The following is a 25,897-nucleotide window of genomic DNA, read 5'->3' on the forward strand; positions in this document are numbered from 1 at the left end:
AACTTTTTAAAAATAGGGAGATATGGTATGGTTACCAATGAGACAATTTCCCAACAGAGTTCAAATGAATAGGATGTAATTAAATAATGGCCACTGTTCAGCCTTCAATAATGAGAAAGTTGAAACCGTATAGTTCGTTCAAAAAACTGCGGAAAAAAAAACACGAAAAAAAAAACACAAAAAAACTGAACACTTAAATTTACGACATAGCGGGCGATTTCTCGTTCCCTATTGTTAATTTTCCTCTTTTTTTTGTCGGTGATGTTTCTTCTGCATCATCTTACAGTGTTATATATCACAACTTGTTCGCTTTGCATGTGTCTGTTGTGACGTTTTAGATTTCAATGAACGTCACATATATATTATTAATTAATTAATTATTTATTCAGGGATTTCGTAACACAAATTACTTCAAATCTTTACTCAATTCTTCAAGAATAAAAACATTTAGATTTCAAGGTTTGTTCAGACGGGAAATGTAGAAACAAGTCCTTTAGATAAACTTCTTCTAAAAGGTTATCAATTGAACGCTTTAATTAGATCTTTAAATATTGGTTTTATTGGTATCAATATTGATTGTGTTATCAGTAATTCAAAATCAAACGTAATATCATTGCATATTCATATATACATTCATGGCTCTACAATCTGTCGATACCATCATAGATTTGCACAAGGTATGTATTTATCTGACTGTTTATGATGTATTTATTAGATCTATTGTATGTTGATATTTAAGTCTTATATGCCTGATCTCTTTGTTACAAGTTGTTATTGGATTTGAACTTGGTGTCAGTAATTGAGAGTACTCTCAGATATGTATAAAGGGTGTTTGTGTTTTAGGTATATATAACTATTCTGCCATGGTAAGTCTGTGGTTATGTTGGATATAATATATATATATATATACTAAAAATTGAACTCTGTGTCCACACTAGTAGAAATATAAATAAAATTAAATTTCAAAATGCTCTTAAAGTCCTTTTATTCTCTACACTTTTCTCCAACCGGTTTCACATCTTTGTGATAATCATGGATGAATGTAACTAACGGTAACGTAACGTCACGATAATAAGTCTGTAACAATGCATTAAAGGGACGTAACCCTTACAAAAGTAACGTCTTATCTGTTTAGGCTTGGTTTGTACTTTTGTATAAACATATTTTCTTTATTAATCCTCATTTCTTCGGTGAATTGGTCGGATTTGTTGACGGTGAACAGTAAATCTTTTCCGTAGTGTTTCCTGTTTGTCCAATATAATCCTTTTTACACCCATTACATCTGATGACATAAATTAAATTGCTCGATGCACACGTAAAAGAGTTTTTAATAGTGAAAATCTCTCCTGATTTAAATTTATATGACTGTCCTTCCATAATATTTTGACAAATACCGCAATTTGAACGTCCGCATTTTTTTACAGAAGGAATTGTATCATCTTTGTTTAATTTCGCGCTGGTGAGTAATTTCTTCAAGGATTTTGACTGTCTTTTACTCTTAATAATTTTCTGTGTAGCAAGGGCTCTTTTCATTCTTTGATCTTTCATCAAAGTTGGTACATTTTGATATATTATGGTATACGCCTCTGTATTTCTTGGGTTATACGATGAAACGTATGGTAAAATTTGATTCGTATCAATTACTGTGTTTTTCGGTCTTCTTAATAGTGAAAATCTCTCCTGATTTAAATTCATATGACTGTCTAGTTTAGAAAAATTAAATGAATTTAGAAATTTAATCAATGATATCAACAAAAGTATTCAGTTAACTATGGAATTTAGCGATAAACAATTACCATTTCTAGATATCTTAATCATAAAAAAAAGATACAGAAATTGAAACCGATATTTACTTTAAACCGACAGACTCTAAACAATACTTACTTTTCAATTCTTGTCACCCAAAACACACAAGAACAAACATACCGTTCAATTTGGCGAGAAGAATTTGTACTATTGTCTCCAGTATTGAATTGAGAAATAAAAGACTCGAAGAACTTAACGAAATACTTTTAGAGAGACACTATCCAAAAACTTTGATTGATAATGGAATAAAACGTGCAAAGGCTATAAATATTCAAGAACTAAGAAGACCGAAAAACACAGTAATTGATACGAATCAAATTTTACCATACGTTTCTTCGTATAACCCAAGAAATACAGAGGCGTATACCATAATATATCAAAATGTACCAACTTTGATGAAAGATCAAAGAATGAAAAGAGCCCTTGCTACACAGAAAATTATTAAGAGTAAAAGACAGTCAAAATCCTTGAAGAAATTACTCACCAGCGCGAAATTAAACAAAGATGATACAATTCCTTCTGTAAAAAAATGCGGACGTTCAAATTGCGGTATTTGTCAAAATATTATGGAAGGACAGTCATATAAATTTAAATCAGGAGAGATTTTCACTATTAAAAACTCTTTTACGTGTGCATCGAGCAATTTAATTTATGTCATCAGATGTAATGGGTGTAAAAAGGATTATATTGGACAAACAGGAAACACTTTACGGAAAAGATTTACTGTTCACCGTCAACAAATCCGATCAATTCACCGAAGAAATGAGGATTAATAAAGAAAATATGTTAATACAAAAGTACAAACCAAGCCTAAACAGATAAGACGTTACTTTTGTAAGGGTTACGTCCCTTTAATGCATTGTTACAGACTTATTATCGTGACGTTACGTTACCGTTAGTTACATTCATCCATGATTATCACAAAGATGTGAAACCGGTTGGAGAAAAATGTAGAGAATAAAAGGACTTTAAGAGCATTTTGAAATTTATTTTTATTTATATATATATATAATTCCTTTATATCCATCAGTTGCTTTTTACATTCATTTCAACAAGTCCAGGCTCCTTGTGAAGAATAAATGTACTTTTCAATTCTATTATATTTATATCTAATAAATGTTTCTTAACATTAACTAAGAATTTAATGCAGTTCTTCTAACTTCTTCGAATATTACATTCTTTTTTTAAATTCTCTAGTGAATAGACAAAATACATCAATTCTTTTCATTTTCTGATCAGATACATAATATGATTTATAAATTAAAAATTCAATAATAGTAATAAGATAGTTAAAGCCAAAGTAATATTTATCAGATATTTTATAGCCAAAAACAAGGTCTGTTAGATATACTTCTATGTGTATTAATCTGATGAGTTAGGCAGAATTGAACAAACACCAACCACTGAACTACCGGCTCTTGACTTAGGCTTATATTTTGTTCTTTTGTTGTTTTGTTTCACCACTGTCTCATTTTAAGGGGGGTGGTGCCTTCAAAATTCAATTTATTGTGATTTCTTAAATTTTCTTTCAAATAAATGAAAAAAAGAAGACCATCTAAAGTATTTAACTGTTTGTGTATATGTCACAGTGAAATTGTAGAATTGCGGATTACTCTATAATCCCGGAAATTTCCAATGATTCTGTATAATCAGTAAGGGATAAAAGCCGATAACAGTCCATTCTGTAAAATATTGGACAGGTCTGAGGCCGCAGGCCAAATGGATTGTTAGAGGCTTTTATCTTACTTCAAACATTGTTTAACACGTCGAAAAAGGTAAAATTAAAGAAAGAAAAAACTAGCAAAGATTTATTTTCATCAAGTATGAACATTTTCTTGTGAATAAACTTTCTTTACATCAAAATATATCCAACACGTTGGCTTCTTTAATCAGTAGCTCAACTTGAAAAAAAATAGACAAAAAGAAAGTACAGCTGAAGGTAAACAACATGTATTGCTACACGAAGAATAAGACACAGAGTATATGTATCATGATTTTTGCGTGTGCAAGGACTACTCATAGTTTCTACTCATAGTTTCCGTGAATACCTTTAAATGCGTTTTGTGTTTCAAAATGGATAAAGTGATGAAAGTGTATTCTTGATTAATGCAAAAACGATGACTGAGATGTCGTTATTAGTGATTGTGTTGTTTCAAACTTTGGATTTAAATCAAATGTGTATTCAGAATCTATTCCGATACATTATTTCAGTGTGGATTACAAATAGGATATAGTCAAAATAGTTAATAATGGCAAGTTTTATATATATAGCATGTTTCACAATGTAGTCCTCTCCTATTAGTTTCTTGTTTCTTCTTCGGTTTTATTTTTACTAGGTGAATGAGAAAAAAAGAATAGCATATGAAGACAGGTTTTTGTTGAACCATATGGAGTGCACCGTAGTCAATTATATTTCAAATATATAATTAATATGAACAAATGAAAGGATAACAACATGCTATTAGTGATATTCTTTTGTTGGAATTTTCAAGAGACTGCTATTGTTTATCCAAGCGGTACAACCTGAATACTCCCCACCCCCTACCCCTTTTTGTGTTTTTTTTTTCTCTGCAAGGTCGTGTCGCTCTTTTATCGTTTATCTGTGTGTCGAGTCCCTTGCGTTTTTTAAATGTTACCGAAACGCAATTTTGTCTCAATTTTCTTTTAAAAAAATCTTTTATAAAACGATCACTGCGAACAAAAAGTGCGAATCGGACACACGATCAGTTTGTTTGACAGATGAAATGCGGTAATGTCGTCCTTTATTCATCGTCGTTCATAATCGAAGTGTTGCATTATATTCCTATTTATGCAATAATATCAGAAAACAACTTATAAATCAACGCCGAAACCTGAAAATTATAAAAACTATTATAAACCCCTAGTTCATGAAGGAAGTTCTAGATTCGCACTTTGTGCACGGATTAAGGTTTAGATTATTCATGGCCCTTGGTGCCCTTGTATTGCGGCCTGATCTTTCAATTTTAGAAGCATTACTTTATTCCTTATTTCATTTTGATTGTAGTTGAAAATGATATTAGGAAGAATAAGAGCAACACCAGAGGTCAATTTTGGTAACCTAAAGACGGACGAGGATAATTATTTTGAAAAATGAAATTCATAAAAGCAACAAAAGCAAGACTTATTCACACTTGTGCTTGTGCTTGTTCGTGCTTGTTCGTGCTTGTTCACACTATACGGACTTCATATACAGGAGTGTGCTCCTTACGCAGAAACTGCTCCAACAAAGTTATGAGGAGGACAGATTAAAATTGACACTCCGTAAATTTTATGGACACCATCACAAATTGGTGGATCCATACGATGTATCTTTGACCAAACTAGCTAAGGACATTTTTACCACATGGTAGATTGTTGTTTGTCATTATGTCGTCTAATCTTTTAATTACCAAACGTGACTTATTCCCGATTGTGACTGTTTTGCTGAGTGTGAATTCGCATTACTATAAGACGTGTTACGGTACTTGTCTATCCCAAATTCATGTATTTAGTTTAAATGTTTAATGTTATATTTGTAATTCTCATCGGATTTTGTCAAATGTGTTGATGTCTTTTCTATTATATTTATGTGTTATGGTAAATAATATTAATCACCGCATTCATTTATTAGATTTCATTTTGTTCAACGTAATCAGTACGATATTTTACGTTTGAAGTCAGATTCAAAACAAACCGGACATAGCTTTATAATATAGTTAATTGCTACCTTAGTTTGCTAATAATAAATATTAAAATGTGCATTGTTATTAAATGCAATATCAGTATTTAGTTCAAATATAATCTTAAATCTATCCTAATTCTATCTTATTCATTGAAATGACGTCATTTTTCATTTTTTTGATGATCTGTTTTACAAATTCAAATGACGTCATCATTTTTTTGTCATTTTTTACAATTTCAAATATGACGTCACTTGGCGTTGGGGTTTGGGCTTGTTCGGATGTGTCTACATTTTGTGTTGCAAATGTCTGGTTATGTAATGTATTTCAGTTGTTTCCTGTAATTAGTTAATATTTCAGTTCTATCATGTACAGCTTTTGTTTAGTAATTTTATAAATTTACTGTTTGCAAAAGTATAAATTATTCTAAATAATAAGGATATTCTGGTAACTAACAGAAAACCCTGGCCGTTTTTGGCAAAACTTTTTTGATCTTTTGGTCCGCGATGCTGTTCAACTTCGTGCTTGTTTCGGCTTTCAAACTTTTGTATCTGGGCGTCACTGGTGGATCTTGTGTGGATAAAATGCACTTCTGACGTATTAAAATTTTCAACTTGTTGCCTTTTGTTGGCTGTTGTTCGTGTGTTTCTTTGTCAATTGTATTCTCCAATTTATTTATATTGTAGTCCTGTGGTGTTCAGTTGTCCTTTTAATGTTATATTTCACATGGCTATAAAAGGGGAGGTTTGGCATGCCACAAAACCAGGTTCAACCCGCCATGTTTTCTATAAAAATGTCCTGTACCAAGTCAGGAATATGGCCATTGTTATATTATAGTTCGTTTCTGTATGTATTACATTTTAACGTTGCGTCGTTTCTTTTCTCTTAATTTTGAGTGTAAATTCACATTGCGATAAGACGTGTCACGGTACTTGTCTATCCCAAATTCATGTATTTGGTTTTGATGTTATATTTGTTTTTCTCGTGGGATTTTGTCTGATGCTTGGTCCGTTTCTGTGTGTGTTACATTGTAGTGTTGTGTCGTTGTTCTCCTCTTACATTTAATGCGTTTCCCTCAGTTTAAGTTTGTTACCCCGATTTTGTTTTTTGTCCATGGATTTATGAGTTTGAACAGCGGTATACTACTGTTGCCTTTATTTACAACGAGAATAATCAACTTATTGAATTAGTGCTAAAAGAGACAACCGAAAAACACATGAGAAAAATGGCTGTGATACAAGTATTGGTATTGTTAAAAATCAATTTGAAATGATTTTTTTCCATCAAGAAACCGTTTTGATGAGTGACAAAATTATTGTATTGGAAGGTGACGTTAATAAAATGTTTTCTTGAATTGTCATTTGTGTTTTGGTTGTAGTTTTGTTCACATGATGAAAACGATGTGAGTAATTAATATTTTTTTTTTATTTCAGTGATTTTCATATATATATATATATATATATATATATATATGTGTTGATCACCATTTTAAAAAAACATTGTTGTGACGTCATTCTATTGTTTTGCCCGTTTTTTATTTCAGTGATTGGACTATCATTTACCTGTAAGAAACCCTTATGTTACCTTTAGCTGTCCAATATTTTTAAAAAATAACCCTTCTCTTTCTGTCCAATATTTATGTCTACCAATTTATGCATTAACTTATGTTTCAGAATGAAGATATTACGACCGACAATCGTTAAAAATGTTCCTAAAATGAGAAAAACACGTGCACATTGAAAAAATGAAATCACTGATTAGATTTTTACTTTGACTGTCTTTACTATTACCACTTGAATAAAAGTGGTATATTAGAACGTTAAATTAAGTGTTGTATTATATACATGATGTCAATTTTAAAAACATATTTTATAACCTTGAACCACACAGACATATAGTGCAGCATTTCAACGTGTTAAATTTCTTCATGTTAACATAACTTTAAGGATTAATATCTTATTTAATATACTACTTAATGCAAATGTTATGTTATGTTCTGAATGAAGAACTATTAATATAAAGTGTAATTTCATTTGTAAGATGCAAATCCTTAAATGTGAAAAATATTTTGCTTCCAGCTGTTGTACTAAACGTCTATGCGTTGTTTTTTTGTTGTTGTTAGTTTACTGAAAATAATCTGTGATCATGTTGAAACTGTTTATCACGAAGTGTGTTGTTTTGATTATATTTCTGATCAAACTCGAACTCATAGCCGCACAATTAAAGAAGACATGGGTTTGTGTTTGCATGGAAGAACTGTCTTCTATCCTCGACGACCCCCTCATCATTCAGAATGCAGGTGATGGAACAGAACGATTATTTATTGGTGAACAAAAAGGTGTAATTCATGTTTTCAATAATAAAGGAGTTAAGTCTAAAACACCATTCTTAAATATAACAGAGAACGTCAAGACTGGAGGTGAAAGAGGTTTACTTGGATTAGCCTTTCATCCTAGATTCAAGAAAAATGGTCGATTCTTCATATACTATTCCAGTAGAGCGAAACCAAAGAACTCATCAGATGACCACGTAACTCGTTTGTGTGAATTCAGTGTATCGCGGAAAAATCCGGACATTGCTGATAAGTCATCAGAAAAATTAATCATGGAAATACAACAACCATTCAGTAACCATAACGGAGGAGAGGTGAGTACAACAACCATTCAGTAACCATAACAGAGGAGAGGTAAGTACAACAACCATTCAGTAACCATAACGGAGGAGAGGTAAGTACAACAACCATTCAGTAACCATAATGGAGGAGAGGTAAGTACAACAACCATTCAGTAACCATAACGGAGGAGAGGTAAGTACAACAACCATTCAGTAACCATAATGGAGGAGAGGTGAGTGCAACAACCATTCAGTAACCATAACGGAGGAGAGGTAAGTACAACAACCATTCAGTAACCATAATGGAGGAGAGGTGAGTACAACAACCATTCAGTAACCATAACGGAGGAGAGGTAAGTACAACAACCATTCAGCAACCATAACGGAGGAGAGGTAAGTACAACAACCATTCAGCAACCATAACGGAGGAGAGGTGAGTACAACAACCATTCAGTAACCATAACGGAGGAGAGGTAAGTACAACAACCATTCAGTAACCATAACGGAGGAGAGGTAAGTACAACAACCATTCAGTAACCATAACGGAGGAGAGGTAAGTACAACAACCATTCAGCAACCATAACGGAGGAGAGGTGAGTACAACAACCATTCAGTAACCATAACGGAGGAGAGGTAAGTACAACGTGAGTACAAAAACCATTCAGTAACCATAACGGAGGAAAGGTGAGTACAACAACCATTCAGTAACCACAACGGAGGAGAGGTGAGTGCAACAACCATTCAGTAACCACAACGGAGGAGAGGTGAGTGCAACAACCATTCAGTAACCACAACGGAGGAGAGGTGAGTGCAACAACCATTCAGCAACCACAACGGAGGAGAGGTGAGTGCAACAACCATTCAGCAACCACAACGGAGGAGAGGTGAGTGCAACAACCATTCAGCAACCACAACGGAGGAGAGGTGAGTGCAACAACCATTCAACAACCACAACGGAGGAGAGGTGAGTGCAACAACCATTCAACAACCACAACGGAGGAGAGGGGAGTGCAACAACCATTCAACAACCACAACGGAGGAGAAGTGAGTGTAACAACCATTCAGCAACCACAACGGAGGATAGGTGAGTGCGACAACCATTCAGCAACCACAACGGAGGAGAGGTGAGTGCGACAACCATTCAGCAACCACAACGGAGGAGAGGTGAGTGCAACAACCATTCAGCAACCACAACGGAGGAGAGGTGAGTGCAACAACCATTCAGCAACCACAACGGAGGAGAGGTGAGTGCAACAACCATTCAGCAACCACAACGGAGGAGAGGTGAGTGCAACAACCATTCAGCAACCACAACGGAGGAGAGGTGAGTGCAACAACCATTCAGCAACCACAACGGAGGAGAGGTGAGTGCAACAACCATTCAGCAACCACAACGGAGGAGAGGTGAGTGCGACAACCATTCAGCAACCACAACGGAGGAGAGGTGAGTGCGACAACCATTCAGCAACCACAACGGAGGAGAGGTGAGTGCAACAACCATTCAGCAACCACAACGGAGGAGAGGTGAGTGCAACAACCATTCAGCAACCACAACGGAGGAGAGGTGAGTGCAACAACCATTCAGCAACCACAACGGAGGAGAGGTGAGTGCAACAACCATTCAGCAACCACAACTGAGGAGAGGTGAGTGCAACAACCATTCAGCAACCACAACGGGGTAGAGGTGAGTGCAACAACCATTCAGCAACCACAACGGAGGAGAGGTAAGTGCAACAACCATTCAGCAACCACAACGGAGGAGAGGTAAGTACAACAACCATTCAGCAACCACAACGGAGGAGAGGTAAGTACAACAACCATTCAGCAACCACAACGGAGGAGAGGTAAGTACAACTACCATTCAGAAACCATAACGGAGGAGAGGTAAGACAATCTCTCAATGACGTAGGGACTCTCGGGTAAATGATAAATTGAAGATGATAACTACAATCCTCAAATGACGTTTTGACTCTCGGGTATATGATAAATTGAAGATGATAACTACAATCCTCAAATGACGTTTTGACTCTCGGGTATATGATAAATTGAAGATGATAATTACAATCCTCAAATAACGTTTTGACTCTCGGGTATATCATAAATTGAAGATGATAATTACAATCTTCAAATGACGGTTTGACTCTCGGGTATATGATAAATTGAAGATGATAATTACAATCCTCAAATGACGTTTTGACTCTCGGGTATATGATAAATTGAAGATGATAATTACAATCCTCAAAAGACGTTTTGACTCATGGGTATATCATAAATTGAAGATGATAATTACAATCCTCAAATGACGTTTTCACTCTCGGGTATATGATAAATTGAAGATGATAACTACAATCCTCAATGACGTTTTGACTCTCGGGTATATGATAAATTGAAGATGATAATTACAATCCTCAAATGACGTTTTGACTCTCGGGAAGATGATAATTACAATCCTCAATGACGTGTTGACTCTCGGGTATATGATAAATTGGAGATGATAATTACAATCCTGAAATGACGTTTTGACTCTCGGGTATATGATAAATTGAAGATGATAATAACAATCCTCAAATGATGTTTTGACTCTCGGGTATATGTTTAATTGAAGACAAAAATTACAATCCTCAAATGACGGTTTGACTCTCGGGTAAATGATAAATTGAAGATAATAATTACAATCCTCAAATGATGTTTTGACTCTCGGGTATATGATAAATTGAAGATGATAATTACAATCCTCAAATGACGTTTTCACTCTCGAGTAAATGATAAATTGAAGATGATAATTACAATCCTCAAATGACGTTTTGACTCTCGGGTATATGATAAATTGAAGATGATAATTACAATCCGCAAATGACGGTTTGACTCTCGGGTATATGATAAATTGAAGATGATAATTACAATCCTCGAATGACGTTTTGACTCTCGGGTAAATGATAAATTGAAGATGATAACTACAATCTTCAAATGACGTTTTGACTCTCGGGTAAATGATAAATTGAAGATGATAATTACAATCCTCAAATGACGTTTTCACTCTCTAGTATATGATAAATTGACGATGATAATTACAATCCGCAAATGACGTTTTGACTCTCGGGTATATGATAAATTGAAGATGATGATTACTATCCTCAAATGACGTTTTCACTATCGGGTATATGATGAATTGAAGATGATAATTACAATCCTCAAATGACGTTTTGACTCTCGGGTATATGATAAATTGAAGATGATAATTACAATCCTCAAAAGACGTTTTGACTCTCGGGTATATGATGAATTGAAGATGATAATTACAATCCTCAAATGACGTTTTGACTCTCGGGTATATGATAAATTGAAGATGATAATTACAATCTTCAAATGACGTTTTGACTCTCGGGAAGATGATAATTACAATCCTCAAAAGACGTTTTGACTCATGGGTATATGATAAATTGAAGATGATAATTACAATCCTCAAATAACGTTTTGACTCTCGGGTATATGATAAATTGAAGATGATAACTACAATCCTCAAATGACGTTTTCACTCTCGAGTATATGATAAATTGAAGATGATAATTACAATCCTCAAATGACGTTTTCACTCTCGGGTATATCATAAATTGAAGATGATAATTACAATCCTCAAATGACGTTTTGACTCTCAGGTATATGATAAATTGAAGATGATAATTACAATCCTCAAATGACGTTTTGACTCTCGGGTATATGATAAAGTGAAGATGATAATTACAATCCTCAAATGACGTTTTGACTCTCGGGTATATCATAAATTGAAGATGATAATTACAATCCTCAAATGACGTTTTGACTCTCGGGTATATGATAAATTGAAGTTGATAATTACAATCCTCAAATGACGTTTTGACTGTCGGGTATATGATAAATTGAAGATAATAATAACAATCCTCAAATGACGTTTTGACTCTCGGGTATATGATAAATTGAAGATGATAATTACAATCCTCAAATGACGTTTTGACTCTCGGGTATATGATAAATTGAAGATGATAATTACAATCCTCAAATGACGTTTTCACTCTCGGGTATATCATAAATTGAGGATGATAATTACAATCCTCAAATGACGTTTTGATTACAACATCGGCAAATGTTAGATTAACAAAAGATTATGCAATCCTTTAACGAAGTTTTTACTCTCAGACATATGTTGGATTCGGAGAAAGCGAAACAATCCGTCAACGACGTATTGACTCTTGGGTATATATAAGAATGATAACAGGTTAACAATACTTTAACGACGTTTTGACTGTCGGGTATATATTAGATTGAAGAGAGGTGATACAATCCTTTCATAACGTATTGACTGTAGGGTATATATTAGATGGAAAACAGGTTAAACAATACTTCAACGACGTTTTGACTGAAGGGTATATATTAGATACATGTTACATGGTACATGTTAGATTGAAGAGAGGTGATACAATCCTTTAATAACGTTCTGCCTCACAGTCATATGTTAGATTGAGAAAAGTTTATGCAATCCTTTAAAGGCGTGTTATCTCTTATGATATGTTAGATTGGTAAAAAGTTACACAATCCTTGTACGACGTTTTATAGCTCGGGTATATGTCAGATTGAGAAAAAATTAGGCAAACCATCAACGACGTTAACTCTTAGTTATATCTTAGATTGAGAAAATGCTCGGCAATCCATAAACCACGTTAACTTGCGGGTATATGTTTGATTACGAAGATGTAAAGCAATCCTTCAACCACGTGTCATCTCTCAGGTATATGTTAGATTGAGATAAAGTTAGGTCGTCCATAAACGACGTTAACTCTCAGTTATATGTTAGATTAAGAAAAGGTTAGATAATCCATCAACGACGCTAACTCTCGGGTATATGTTAGATTGAGATAAAGTTAGGCCATCCATCAACGACGTTAACTCTCAGTTATATGTTAGATTGATAAAAGGTTAGGCAATCTTTCAACAGCGTTAACTCTCAGGTATATGTTAGAATAAGAAAATGTCAGGCAATCCTTTAACGACTTTAACTCTCAGGTATATGTTAGATTAAGAAAATGTCAAGCAATCCTTTAACGACTTGAACTCTCAGTTATATGTTAGATTAAGAAAATGTCAAGCAATCCTTTAACGACTTTAACTCTCAGGTATATGTTAGACTAAGAAAATGTCAGGCAATCCTTTAACGACGTTAACTCTCAGGTATATGTTAGATTGATAAAAGGTTAGGCAATCCTTCAACAACGTTAACTCTCAGGTATATGTTAGATCTTTCAACGACATTAACTCTCAGGTATATGTTAGAATAATAAAAGGTTAGGCAATCCTTCAACAACGTTAACTCTCAGGTATATGTTAGATCTTTCAACGACATTAACTCTCAGGTATATGTTAGATTAATAAAAGGTTAGGCAATCCTTCAACGACATTAACTCTCAGGTATATGTTAGATTAAGAAAATGTCAGGCAATTCTTTAACGACTTTAACTCTCAGGTATATGTTAGATTGATAAAAGGTTAGGCAAACCATCAACGTTAACTCTCAGTTGTATGTTAGATTAATAAAGGGTTATGTAAACCATCAACGACGTTAACTCTCAGTTAAATGTTAGATTGATAAAAGGTTATGCAATTCTTCAACCACATTTTGTCTCTCATTTGTATTATAGAAGTAAAACATTCCTTAAACAGTTTTTTGTCTCTCGGGTAAAGTTTAAATTGAGAAAAGGGTAGGCAAAACTTTAACGACGTTATATCTGTCGGGTACAGATTAATGAGACATTATACAACCTTTAACGACGTTATATCTGTCGGGTACAGATTAATGAGACATTATACAACCTTTAACGACGTTATATCTGTCGGGTACAGATTAATGAGACATTATACAACCTTTAACGACGTTATATCTGTCGGGTACAGATTAATGAGACATTATACAACCTTTAACGACGTTATTTATGTCGGGTACAGATTAATGAGACATTATACAACCTTTAACGACGTTATATCTGTCGGGTACATATTAATGATCCATTACACAACCTTTTAATGACATTCCGACTGCATTTTATGTTACACATACTAAATACGTTATCATCATGATTGAACAACTGCTGTTTCCTCATTATAATATTAACTTCTTAAGACAAACCGAATTATACTTATTGTAAATAACTGTCTATCATAAAAAAAAATTATAGGGAACACAAGCCCATTAAATTAAGAAATAACAGTGGTATGCTTACACATTTAAATTCACCTGCTGACAATATAATTGTTGCTATTGCGGTTAATGACGATGCATCAGGAAACTAAAAAATCAAACTAATTGATAATCTTTAAATATAATTCTGTTTTTATCATAATGAAGCAACTGAAAAAAAGATAATTCATACAAATTCAAATAGTTTTTATGAAATTCGAGCGAAAACGATAAATGAATCGCTTTAATTGGTGCCAACAGGATTACAAATAACATGTCAAAACTTGTTATAAATGTTGACAAGGAGAATATTTACAGCTCAATTAGTAACAATTTCAATTAGTATAAACAGCACATTCATCTTATTCAATACAGAGTAATGCCGTATATTAAAGGTAGAAAATATATTCGCAGTTTGATTAAATAAGAAAATCTAATAGATAAAATTGTATAATGTCAACAATGGCAACCACAAAAGACAAATTCAAAAGTCTCAAATAAGGGGATTTCAAACAGAACTTCAGACAAGATTTTGATTAAGAAACTAAAAATAGAGGAACATGACTTAGTATAAAAATTAAAAATTAAAAATCTTATCTTTTTTTACAAAAATATGACATATGAAATAATATGTGAAAACCATGACAGTAAAAATGCTTTGCTTGCAAGCATACTTGGTCTTACAATTTTTGAATTCATGTGACTTCAACTATCGACTTTTTTGCTAGAATTTGAATTACTAGTATTATATATGCCTATATTTTTGTTGTGTCCTTCTAAATAGGTGTTTGATATATTCTGTTTGCAGACTATTGTGCTATTTCTTATTGTAAGTGCTGAATCATAAGGAAATAGTCCAAATAATAAGTAAACTCTTTCAGTTGTCTTTCACAAGATAATGTCGATTCTTTTAATTATGTTTCATTTAGATTATATTTGGAGACGACGGTTACCTTTATATATTTGTTGGTGATGGAGGTTCCGCGGGAGATCCAAGAGGATTTGCTCAAAACAAGTAAGTAAGATTATATAATAAAAGACGTGAATAAAAGACATATTATTTAACAAGTATAACAGCTATATTTTTGTTTATAAACAAGGTAATACGCCAAATAAACATATATATTTAATAAAAAAAGCCTTTTACACAGACAGATGCACAAAACATACTAAATTCATGTAATACATACACGTAGTCTCCTTTTTCTAACCACATTGACGTAAGAGAGCGTAAAGTGATGGAGTTGTTGATTATCTTGCCCTTTATTTTGAATTTACACGTATCCTAACAAAAAATGTCCCGACGCAATCATTTTTTTTAAATGAAACTCTCAATCATTGTTCAGTATACAATAAGTTTCAGAATGAATTTACTGGTAACAGTAGGAAAGCATGGATTTAGTTGCTTTGGGTTCATACGTAGTAGGTCAGATATATATAGTTGTAGAATCACAATATGTAAGTTATAAGTGACTTCAAGAAAGTGGTTATGCAACAATTTAATACATTTTTTTTTGGTGTATTTTTCGGTTTGATAAATATAATCTGCATAGTTTGACATATGGTTTCAATACCTCATGAGTTAAATGCTTGTAAATTAGGTATAAGTGATCATCAGTAAAAAGTATTTTTGGGGGGTCCACTGATATTTCTTTCTTTTAATTTTGTTTTCTTTTATTATGAAGTGTCATAACCTTAAGTACATTTTAAAAAACATTACAGAATGTCCTTGCTAGGAAAGGTTCTAAGAATAGACATAAATAAAATGGGCAAAAGACGGGGTTATGCCATACCGCCAGATAACCCCTTTATACGGAAGCGACAGACTTTCAGGCCAGAAATATATGCTTACGGTGTCAGAAATATCTGGAGATGCGGAAAGGAATCAGGTGAATCTTATATTATTTCATTTGTTTTTGTTCAACAAAGGCTTATTATAAAATATAAATTGGGGTATATTCTTAATTTTCAAAATAGGAAAAATTTCAGTATTCTATATGTTGATTTTGGAGAGAAAAAAAAGTTTGATAAATGTTTTTTTGTTTGCATCTTCAGCCATAAAATAGAGATATTTGAACTCGTAAATGCGATCGATTACCTTAACTATATTTGCAATGAAAACTACATCAACCAGTTAGGTTCAGAAAAATTACTTCGGTGTGAGCCAAGGCTCCGTGTTGAAGGCCGTACCGTGACCTATAATGGTTTACTTCTATAAATTATTACTTGGATGGAGTGTTATCTCATTGGCACTCATACCACATCTTCCTATATCTACATATGCAAATTAAAATTCAAAAAAATGATGACCATTTCGCAAATATGATTAGTGTTTCTATGGTTAAGGTAAAAAGAATGGAAGAATAATGTGTGGTGATGTTGGACAAAACAGATTCGAAGAAGTTGATCTAATTCAAAAGGGAGCTAACTATGGATGGAATGATCGGGAAGGATTTGAATGTTTTAAAAATAAGACGTGCGGGAAAAAGGGTGAGTTCTTCAACCTTGTTTTGACTATAAAGATAATAGTCATGTAGAAGGTAAATTCCTTTAAGTTTCAACAACACAATGATTCTGTAGTAGACGGAAGCTCGAGGGTATAAAAATTTCAGAAAAAAATCAAACATTTGTTTTTCATTACAAATTTTATTTATTTCCTTTTGTAGTTGTTACTTTATCATATGGTACAAAAATCATTCAAAACAACAAATTCGTGTTGGCCCCAAATGACTTTCAAAATGTATACATCATTGAAAAAGTTCCAAATTATCTCCCTTTGGTGGAAAAATGCCATTTTTTGGCTCTAAAATTGAAATATCTTTTTCAACTCATCGGTGACCTATCTTTTTTAATATAATTTCCATATAAGCTGTACTTAAACTAAATAATTGTAAAATTTTTAGCGATTTCTGTAATAAATTTCTTTTTTTCATTTCGATATTACCTTCATTTCTCAAAAACACTTTTACAAAAATGTATGCTTCTTTCGAAGGCAGATTGTGAGCGCAAATGAACGGTGACCCCACTTTTTTATTTCATTTTTCTGTTAACTATAAGATAAAGTTCATTTATAAAAAAATATAGAGAAATCCTATATAAATGATTTAGACCCGCGAACCCCCTTAACCATTAAATATGTCAAAATAGAATATGTTTCTGATTTAGGATCGGAAGTTAAACCTGTATTTGCCTACTCACACGACATCGGAAGTTCAGTTATCGGCGGACAGTTTTACAGCGGATGTCTGAACCCCAGACTACGCCGGTTTTACATATTCGGTGACTATATGAGTGGGTGAGTCTGGTTTATAAATTCAATTGGAATATCTTTATATTTTATTTGTTCATTTTTTTATTTCATGTATTGTACATATACACACACAAAAAATATCCTCAACAAATAATTATGAAATTAATTTGTAGTTTCATATTGATTTTCTTTAAATTCGAGAACTACAAAAAATTTTGCAATTAAACAATTTATGAAAAATACATAAATATGTTTTTACATATATTCTGAAGTCGATATGTCGATATATAGGTATAAGTTGAGTTTTGGCGATTTTGTAAAAAGGGAATACAATTTATATCATTAAATACTTCTTTGTGTGTTGAAATAGATGTGTTCTATAAAATTAGAGACAAGGGTCTAACATAATATTTAGGTGATTCGATAGTTGCGGACTTGCGTGTCTTATCGCTATTTTCTTGCTAGATATTTATACTTTCGAAACTTTTACGAACTGAATCATGATTTGGTTGATCATTATGGAATGTTTGTGTCACATATGACTATGAGTATATTCCACTTGTCTTGACCTTTATTATATCACCGATGTGACATATTACCAATTACTGGACATGAGTGACACGTTGTGCGTCCCATGTGATATGTTTACTCTACAATAACCCATCCATGGTTTTCTGCTTAATCTCAGTCTAGTTATCTGTGTACTGTTGACTGTCTTCATCGTTTTTCATCTTTTTAAATATATTGTATGTTTAATTCATCTAATGGTTATGTAATATCAGTATTCGTTTTGGAAGCTCCCTTCTTAATACCTAAAAACTGAACTGTTAATTTATAACTCGTCATCTTTCTTATATTATATGTTTTAAATTATACATTTTCCCGTGAAATCGGTATCGACTGGCAAACTTCCTGGACTGATAAAAACCTTTCTAAGTTTATCTGATGCTAAATGAAGACACTGTTGACGCACCTCGTATACATGTATAGTAAGCAGTAAAAGACATGACAATATGAGAGAAAATTCAAGATACATTTAAGTGTTGGATATAACATGAATTGCATGTATAAAAGGAAAATGAGGATTGATTTAGAACTAAGAATAATAACGAAATGTGTAAACACTAATCATATTCCCATTGCAAAAATACATGCCAGTAGCACATACATAAGGACGGAATACAAATCAGATTTACTTGTGTTGTCTTTGGTAACAGGATTTCTGCGTCCAAGGAAGCGATTGAAATAAGGATTTTAATGGAAAAGTTTAAATCAATTCTTTGCCAGCATTATAGATCAAATAGTGATGAGTTTGGTATTGAACACCAACATTCAATCAATTGACCAATCATTACGAAACTTTTTTTTGAAATTAACATCACGCGGGCTACACTAACGGAGAAGAAAATGAGTCTTCCTTAGACACCTGCGTTCACTCCTAATTTGTATTCATATTGTTATATATTGTATGGCTTGATCGATTATAGTTTTGTCTATCATCTTCACGTAAACCTCACCGTAAATTAGAATGTTCAAATTCGGTTATGTGGTATGGATAAGGAATTAACGTAAAATTGTATTAAGTCGGTAAAATCGGAGTGAAAGGCTAAAGACATTTTGCAATTGCTACGAAATTGAGCACAAATTCCGAATTGTAATGACACTACCTTTACCCAAACTCCTATTATAGCAATGTTCAAAAGTCATAAATCGAATGAGAGACAACAAATCAAAGTTTTAAACTGATGAATTAAAAATGTTAAATTGATTTTGTAGAAAATTGTTCCGTCTGTTTGAGAAACCCAAGATAAATAAATGGAATGGACGAGAACTGCGACTTTGTAATTCAACACAGTGTTCTCCACCGCTTACTAATACACATGAAACTTATATAACATCTTTTGGACTAGACGAATCAGGTAAATATTAGATATTCAACTCTTCGTCCTCTTACTAATACATATGAAACTGATATTACATCTTTTGGACTAGACGAATCAGGTAAATATTAGATATTCAACTCTTCGTCCTCTTACTAATACATATGAAACTGATATTACATCTTTTGGACTAGACGAATCAGGTAAATATTAGATATTCAACTCTTCGTCCTCTTACTAATACATATGAAACTGATATTACATCTTTTGGACTAGACGAATCAGGTAAATATTAAATATTCAATTCTTCATCCTCTTACTAATACATATGAAACTGATACTACATCTTTTTGACTAGACGAATCAGGTAAATATTAGATATTCAACTCTTCATCATCATCTTTTAATTCATGATTTTTTCCACATGTTTGAACAAAACAAGCCATTAAACACCAAAAAATTAACGTAAAAAGATAATGTTTGATCCTTACCTGAAATCAAAAATATAGTTCAATGTTCTACTTCACAAAGAAATATATTCGTTTGTCGAAACACATGTTGCTAATAAATGTAATGATAAGACATGGTATTTTGGAACATGGAACTAAAGCAACCAAAATAATTTCATTTTCAAACCTTATTTTTATACTCACCCAATCATTTGATGACATTGTTACGGCCAGAAATCACCTGTAAATTTTAGCCAACAAAAGACACAAATCAATGATAAAATTTAACAAGATTTATAATACACAAGCAGTTCGGGTATTACACAAATAGTAATGTCAACTTAACAAAATATGAGTCCAATCTTTTATCCGGAAATCTTCTCGGAATCCAGAGAATATTGCGGCCAATAGGTCACAATCTAGTGTGATGTAGTTTGTAAATCCAACGGCTCAGAATGTTGATGTCTAACGATGTCTATGTCTGAAAGTTTAACTTTAGTGTCCGTATATATATAGTTGTCACGGAAATCTCTAGAAAACTGTAGAAAGGAAAGTCCTAGAAAACTGGAGAACGGAAGTTTCTAGAAGTTGTAAGAAGTTTAAATAACGCATCTTTTATTCTGATCCTATGTATATATGATTGTTCCAGTGATTTCTAAACTGCACAGTTATAAGATTATTTTGTGCACAACTATTAGGCCGTACAAAACAAATTAGGTCAATATAAATAGATATAAATAATTACAATATCATAAATAAAGGCAACAGTAGTATACCGCTGTTCAAACTCATAAATCCATGGACAAAAAACAAAATCGGGGTAACAAACTAAAACTGAGGGAAACGCATTAAATATAAGAGGAGAACAACGACACAACACTACAATGTAACACACACAGAAACGGACCAAGCAACAGACAAAATCCCACGAGAATAACAAATATAACATCAAAACCAAATACATGAATTTGGGATAGACAAGTACCGTGACACGTCTTATCGCAATGTGAATTTACACTCAAAAATAAGAGAAAACAAACGACGCAACGTTAAAATGTAACACATACAGAAACGAACTATAATATAACAATGGCCATATTCCTGACTTGGTACAGGACATTTTTAAAGAAAAAAAATGGCGGGTTGAACCTGGTTTTGTGGCATGCCAAACCTCCCCTTTTATAGCCATGTGAAATATAACATTAAGATGACAACTCAACACCACAGGACTACAATATAAATAAATTGAAGAATACAGTTGACAAAGAAACACACGAACAACAGCCAACAAAAGGCAACAAGTTGAAAATTTTAATACGCCAGAAGTGCATTTTATCCACACAAGATCTACTAGTGATGCCCAGATACAAAAGTTTGAAAGCCGAAACAAGCACAAAGTCGAACAGTATCGAGGACCAAAAGATCAAAAAAGTTGTGCCCAAAACGGCCAGGGTTTTCTGTTTGTTACCAGAACATCCTTATCATTTAGAATAATTTATACTTTTGCAAACAGTAAATTTATAAAATTAATAAACAAAAGCTGTACATGATAGAACTGAAATATTAACTAATTACAGGAAACAACTGAAATACATTACATAACCAGACATTTGCAACACAATATGTAGACACATCCGAATATGTTAAAACCTCAACGCCAAGTGACGTAATATTTGAAATTGTAAAAAATGACAAAAAAATGATGATGACGTCATTTGAATTTGTAAAACAGATCATCAAAAAATGAAAAATGACGTCATTTCAATGAATAAGATAGAACTAGGACTGACTCAAGATTACATTTGAACTAAATACTGATATTGCACTTAATAACAATGCATATTTCAATATTTATTAATAACAAACTAAGGCAGCAATTAACTATATTATAAAGCTATGTCCGGTTTGTTTTAAATCTCACTTCAAACGTAAAATATCGCATTGATTACGTTGAACAAAATGAAATCTAACAAATGAATGCGGTGATTAATATTATTTACCATAACACATAAATATAATAGAAAAGAAATCAACACATTTGACAAAATCCGATGAGAATTACAAATATAACATTAAACATTAAACTAAATACATGAATTTTGGATAGACAAGTACCGTAACACGTCTAATAGTAATGCGAATTCACACTCAGCAAAACAGTCACAATCGGGAATAAGTCACGTTTGGTAATTAAAAGAATAGACGACATAATGACAAACAACAATCTACCATGTGGTAAAAATGTCCTTAGCTAGTTTGGTCAAAGATACATCGTATGAATCCACCAATTCGTGATGGTGTCCATAAAATTTACGGAGTGTCAATTTTAATCTGTCCTCCTCATAACTTTGTTGTAGCAGTTTCTGCGTAAGGAGCACACTCCTGTATATGAAGTCCGTATAGTGTGAACAAGCACGAGAATAACGTATCAATTGTGATATGTAAACACCATACGAAGGGGCAGAGAGTATGTTACTGCTAAGAAATGGGAAATTGATAATTGGGAAGTTGAAATCATCCCGTTTATCATAGATTTTCGTGTGAAGTCGTCCATCTACGTCAATATTGAGGAAAAGATCAAGGTATGAAGCAGTCCTTCTAGTATCAGTAGTATCCTTAATTTCAAGTTCACTGGGATATATGAGATGTAGGTACTGGCTGAAATATGGGTTATTCAATGATAGAACATCATCAATATATCGGAAAGTAAAATTAAAGAATTTCGCAAGGTGCTTTTTCTTTTTGTCTTTTAGTAGGTTCTGAATGAATTCTACTTCATACGAGTACAAAAACAAATCAGCCAGCAGGGGTGCACAATTAGTACCCATTGGAATACCGACTGTCTGTTGAAATATAAATCCTCTAAACTCAACAAATATATTGTCGATCAAAAAGTCCAGCATTTTGATAATATCATCTTCAGTATATTTTCTGGAAGATTCAGTGTGATTCTTCACAAAATATGCATTATTGTAACCCAAAACAAGAAATTTGTATCTACGATTCCCATTTTTATAGAAAAAGCTCTGTTTTATGAGATGGTGAAGTCTGTTTTATGAGATGGTGAAGTCGGATAACAACATAATCTAACATGTAGAAGAGAAAACATTCCTGATTCTATATGAAATATATTAGCACATTTCTCATTTTTATAAAATGATGTTTACGATACTATGACTGTAGCTCAAATTCAAAATGTTTTCAGGAGAAGTATATATGGTGGCAAGAGGTGGAACGAACTCGGGAAAGCTCTATAGAATTGTTGATCCTGTGAGGCAAGTTTATTATAAGATTATAGGGAGAAGCGAGGTATAAGGTATCAGACACAGGATTTGAAGTAATTAAAAATAGTTATAATTTAATTGGTTTGTACAGTTTCGATTATATAGTTTCTGAAACCAAGTAATAATGTCTTTTTGGACTGCTAATCTAATGTTGTCAATATTATAATGAAACAATAAATACCTATCGTCCAAGTGGTTAGCTATAAAACCAATGCTTACACACCATATTCTTCGGATAAGGTCATTACCAAGTCATGAATAGGTTTTCGGACTGTTCAACTTTGACATAAATGATACTAAATAAAAGCAACAGTAGTATACCGCTGTTCAAAACTCGTAAATCGATGGACAAAAAACAAAACCGGGGTAACAAACTAAAACTGAGGGAAACGCATTAAATATAAGAGGAGAACAACCATAGAACATTAGAATGTAACACACAGAGAAACGGATTTACCATTAGACAAAATCCGATGAGAATAACAAATATAAAAAATAACTTAACTATAGTAACACCATCGGCGTTGCCGCTGATCTGTTCTTGGATTGGACGAAAATGCTGATGTTCGAACTTACGTTTGTATAATTTTTTGTGATGAAAAGCAGTAAAGATATCCAAGATAAACCTGTAATATGATAACAAAGGTACAGTTAATGCATTCTTGATAAATAGGTTTTGAACAGTGGTATACTATTGTTACCTTTATTTATAACAATATAAAATATTTGCTAGAGGAAATGTCAGCGTTTCAATACAAACAATACGCATCTAACCATTCTGTTGGTTCTGTAGGTTTTTTGAAAACGTAAATAAAAAAGATGTGCGCACAGATTAGTTAATGTACGGCTAATCTCACATTTATCTTAATCTTTATAATGCAAGTATTGATGTCATTATCCCCAACGCAACTCCAAATTTACAAATTTTCAGATCACTTCCATCGCGTTCTCTATCTCATGTATGTTATACACAATTTGATAGACAGATTTATTAAAAATAGAAATAAAACTTGAAGTAATGATTTTCAAAGTATATACAGCACATGCTGGAAGATTTTGCGTCTCTCATTGCTACAGTTATTCATGCAGGCACTAGTATCTAAGAAAATAATCCAAACACATTTACAAGGTATGGCTGTTAATTAATGGGCCTGAAATAAAATTAGTATACAGTGTTAATATCAGTACATCACATGCAGTCAGGTTTTTTAGTTAAAACTTTATTTTTTATTATGTTTTAGAAATGGTGATCCTAGAAAGTGCAAAGCAGCAAAAGCATTGGAAGAAAAACGGAAATACCTCAAACAAGGTATTCAAGTTTAATTACATTCGTACAAGAATAGAACAGAACATTGAATGTTCAAAAGTAAAACCACAAAAATACTGAACTTGAAGGAAAATCTAATCGGAAAGTCCATAATCACATGGCTAAAATCATATAACAAACCGCATCAAAAACGAATGGACAAGAACTGTCATATTCCTGACTTGCATTTTCAAATGTCGAAAATGGTGGATTAAACCTGGTTTTATAGTGCTTAACCTCTCACTTTGATGACAGTCTCATCAAATTCCGTTTTATTTACAATGATGCGTGAACTAAACAGACATATCAAATAAAATAAGTCAAAATATGCGTACAGCCGTCATCATCGTGTAACAATTTTAAAAGGAACAATTTAAAAGAACACAAAAACATCTATCTACAAACACATTCATTGATTCGCGTGTCTGACGTCAGAAAATTTTATACGTCACATACATTTGTCGTTCAATGTATATATACAAACAATTTTAAAATTTCACATGGGCAATGTTAGCATACAGGGTTAAAAAATCAAAAGTATGTAAGAATTAATTTTAGAAATAGACCGAGATTTAAAATAGTCCAAAAGTTATATAGAATTTATAAGAATCTACAAATAGGTTATTCCACTACGCGATTGAATAATTTTGACGTTTGTGGTTCAACGTATTTTGTAATTCATAATAGAAATATATCATAATGACATATAATAGAACAATATCATACTGACGGGATCTTTTAAAGTACAGAGTCACGTTATAATACAAACTAAAATGGAGACATTTTCTTGTTGTGTCTTAGTTAAAGCAAAGAGTGTTTCAAGATACCGACCGTACAATTACTGTATAGCCAGTCAAGGTCGTGAAAACCTCCATTTGTTTCTTTGTGTTTCAAGCGTCTAGTAATGACAAATATTGGCATACAATGAGCGATTAGGACCAACCATATTCTCAATTTTGAATACAATCTCATCGGCTGCGTCAATTTTGCCCTGTTTTTTGGGTAAAAAAAAGCAGAAGATACCAAAGAGAAATTTAAACTCATATATAAGCCGATGATAAACTGACAACATCATGGCAAAAAATGAAAGGGCAATCAACAATATACAAAATAAAACATAGAAAATTGATGACTTAGCAACCAGATTCGAACCCTACCTTAGGTAATAGTGGATGACATCTGTAAAATTGTGTAACATATAAGTTCTTCAATATCTAATAATAGTACTTATTAAGACTTTTTTTTCCATTTCCTTGTAGGATAAGTCAATCAAGCCAAAGTCAGAAGACAATCCGTAGATAAACAAAATTGCTTATAAAGCGAAATAGCTTAAAGATGAATAAATAAGTATAGACACAAAAGCAGTTCTCGTGATTATTGTCTTTTTTTCCTTTTTTCAACCTTCCTTTCCGTAATATACATTA

General features: G+C 32.7%; 1 protein-coding gene across 1 annotated transcript; it reads left to right on the forward strand.

The window, feature by feature from the left end:
- The first annotated feature begins 8,705 nt into the window (after window positions 1–8,705).
- LOC143067102 (HHIP-like protein 2) lies at window positions 8,706–25,847 on the forward strand. Its single transcript, XM_076240141.1, has 9 exons — window positions 8,706–8,732; window positions 15,234–15,319; window positions 16,027–16,193; window positions 16,651–16,794; window positions 17,470–17,599; window positions 19,331–19,473; window positions 23,089–23,158; window positions 24,409–24,476; window positions 25,733–25,847. The coding sequence occupies exons 3-9, from the start codon at window positions 16,028–16,030 to the stop codon at window positions 25,735–25,737; spliced, it is 726 nt and encodes a 241-aa protein (XP_076096256.1). The 5' UTR covers window positions 8,706–8,732; window positions 15,234–15,319; window position 16,027; the 3' UTR covers window positions 25,738–25,847.
- Window positions 25,848–25,897: the final 50 nt, after the last annotated feature.

Source organism: Mytilus galloprovincialis, chromosome 3, assembly GCF_965363235.1.
Source record: "Mytilus galloprovincialis chromosome 3, xbMytGall1.hap1.1, whole genome shotgun sequence".
NCBI classification, from domain to species: domain Eukaryota; kingdom Metazoa; phylum Mollusca; class Bivalvia; order Mytilida; family Mytilidae; genus Mytilus; species Mytilus galloprovincialis.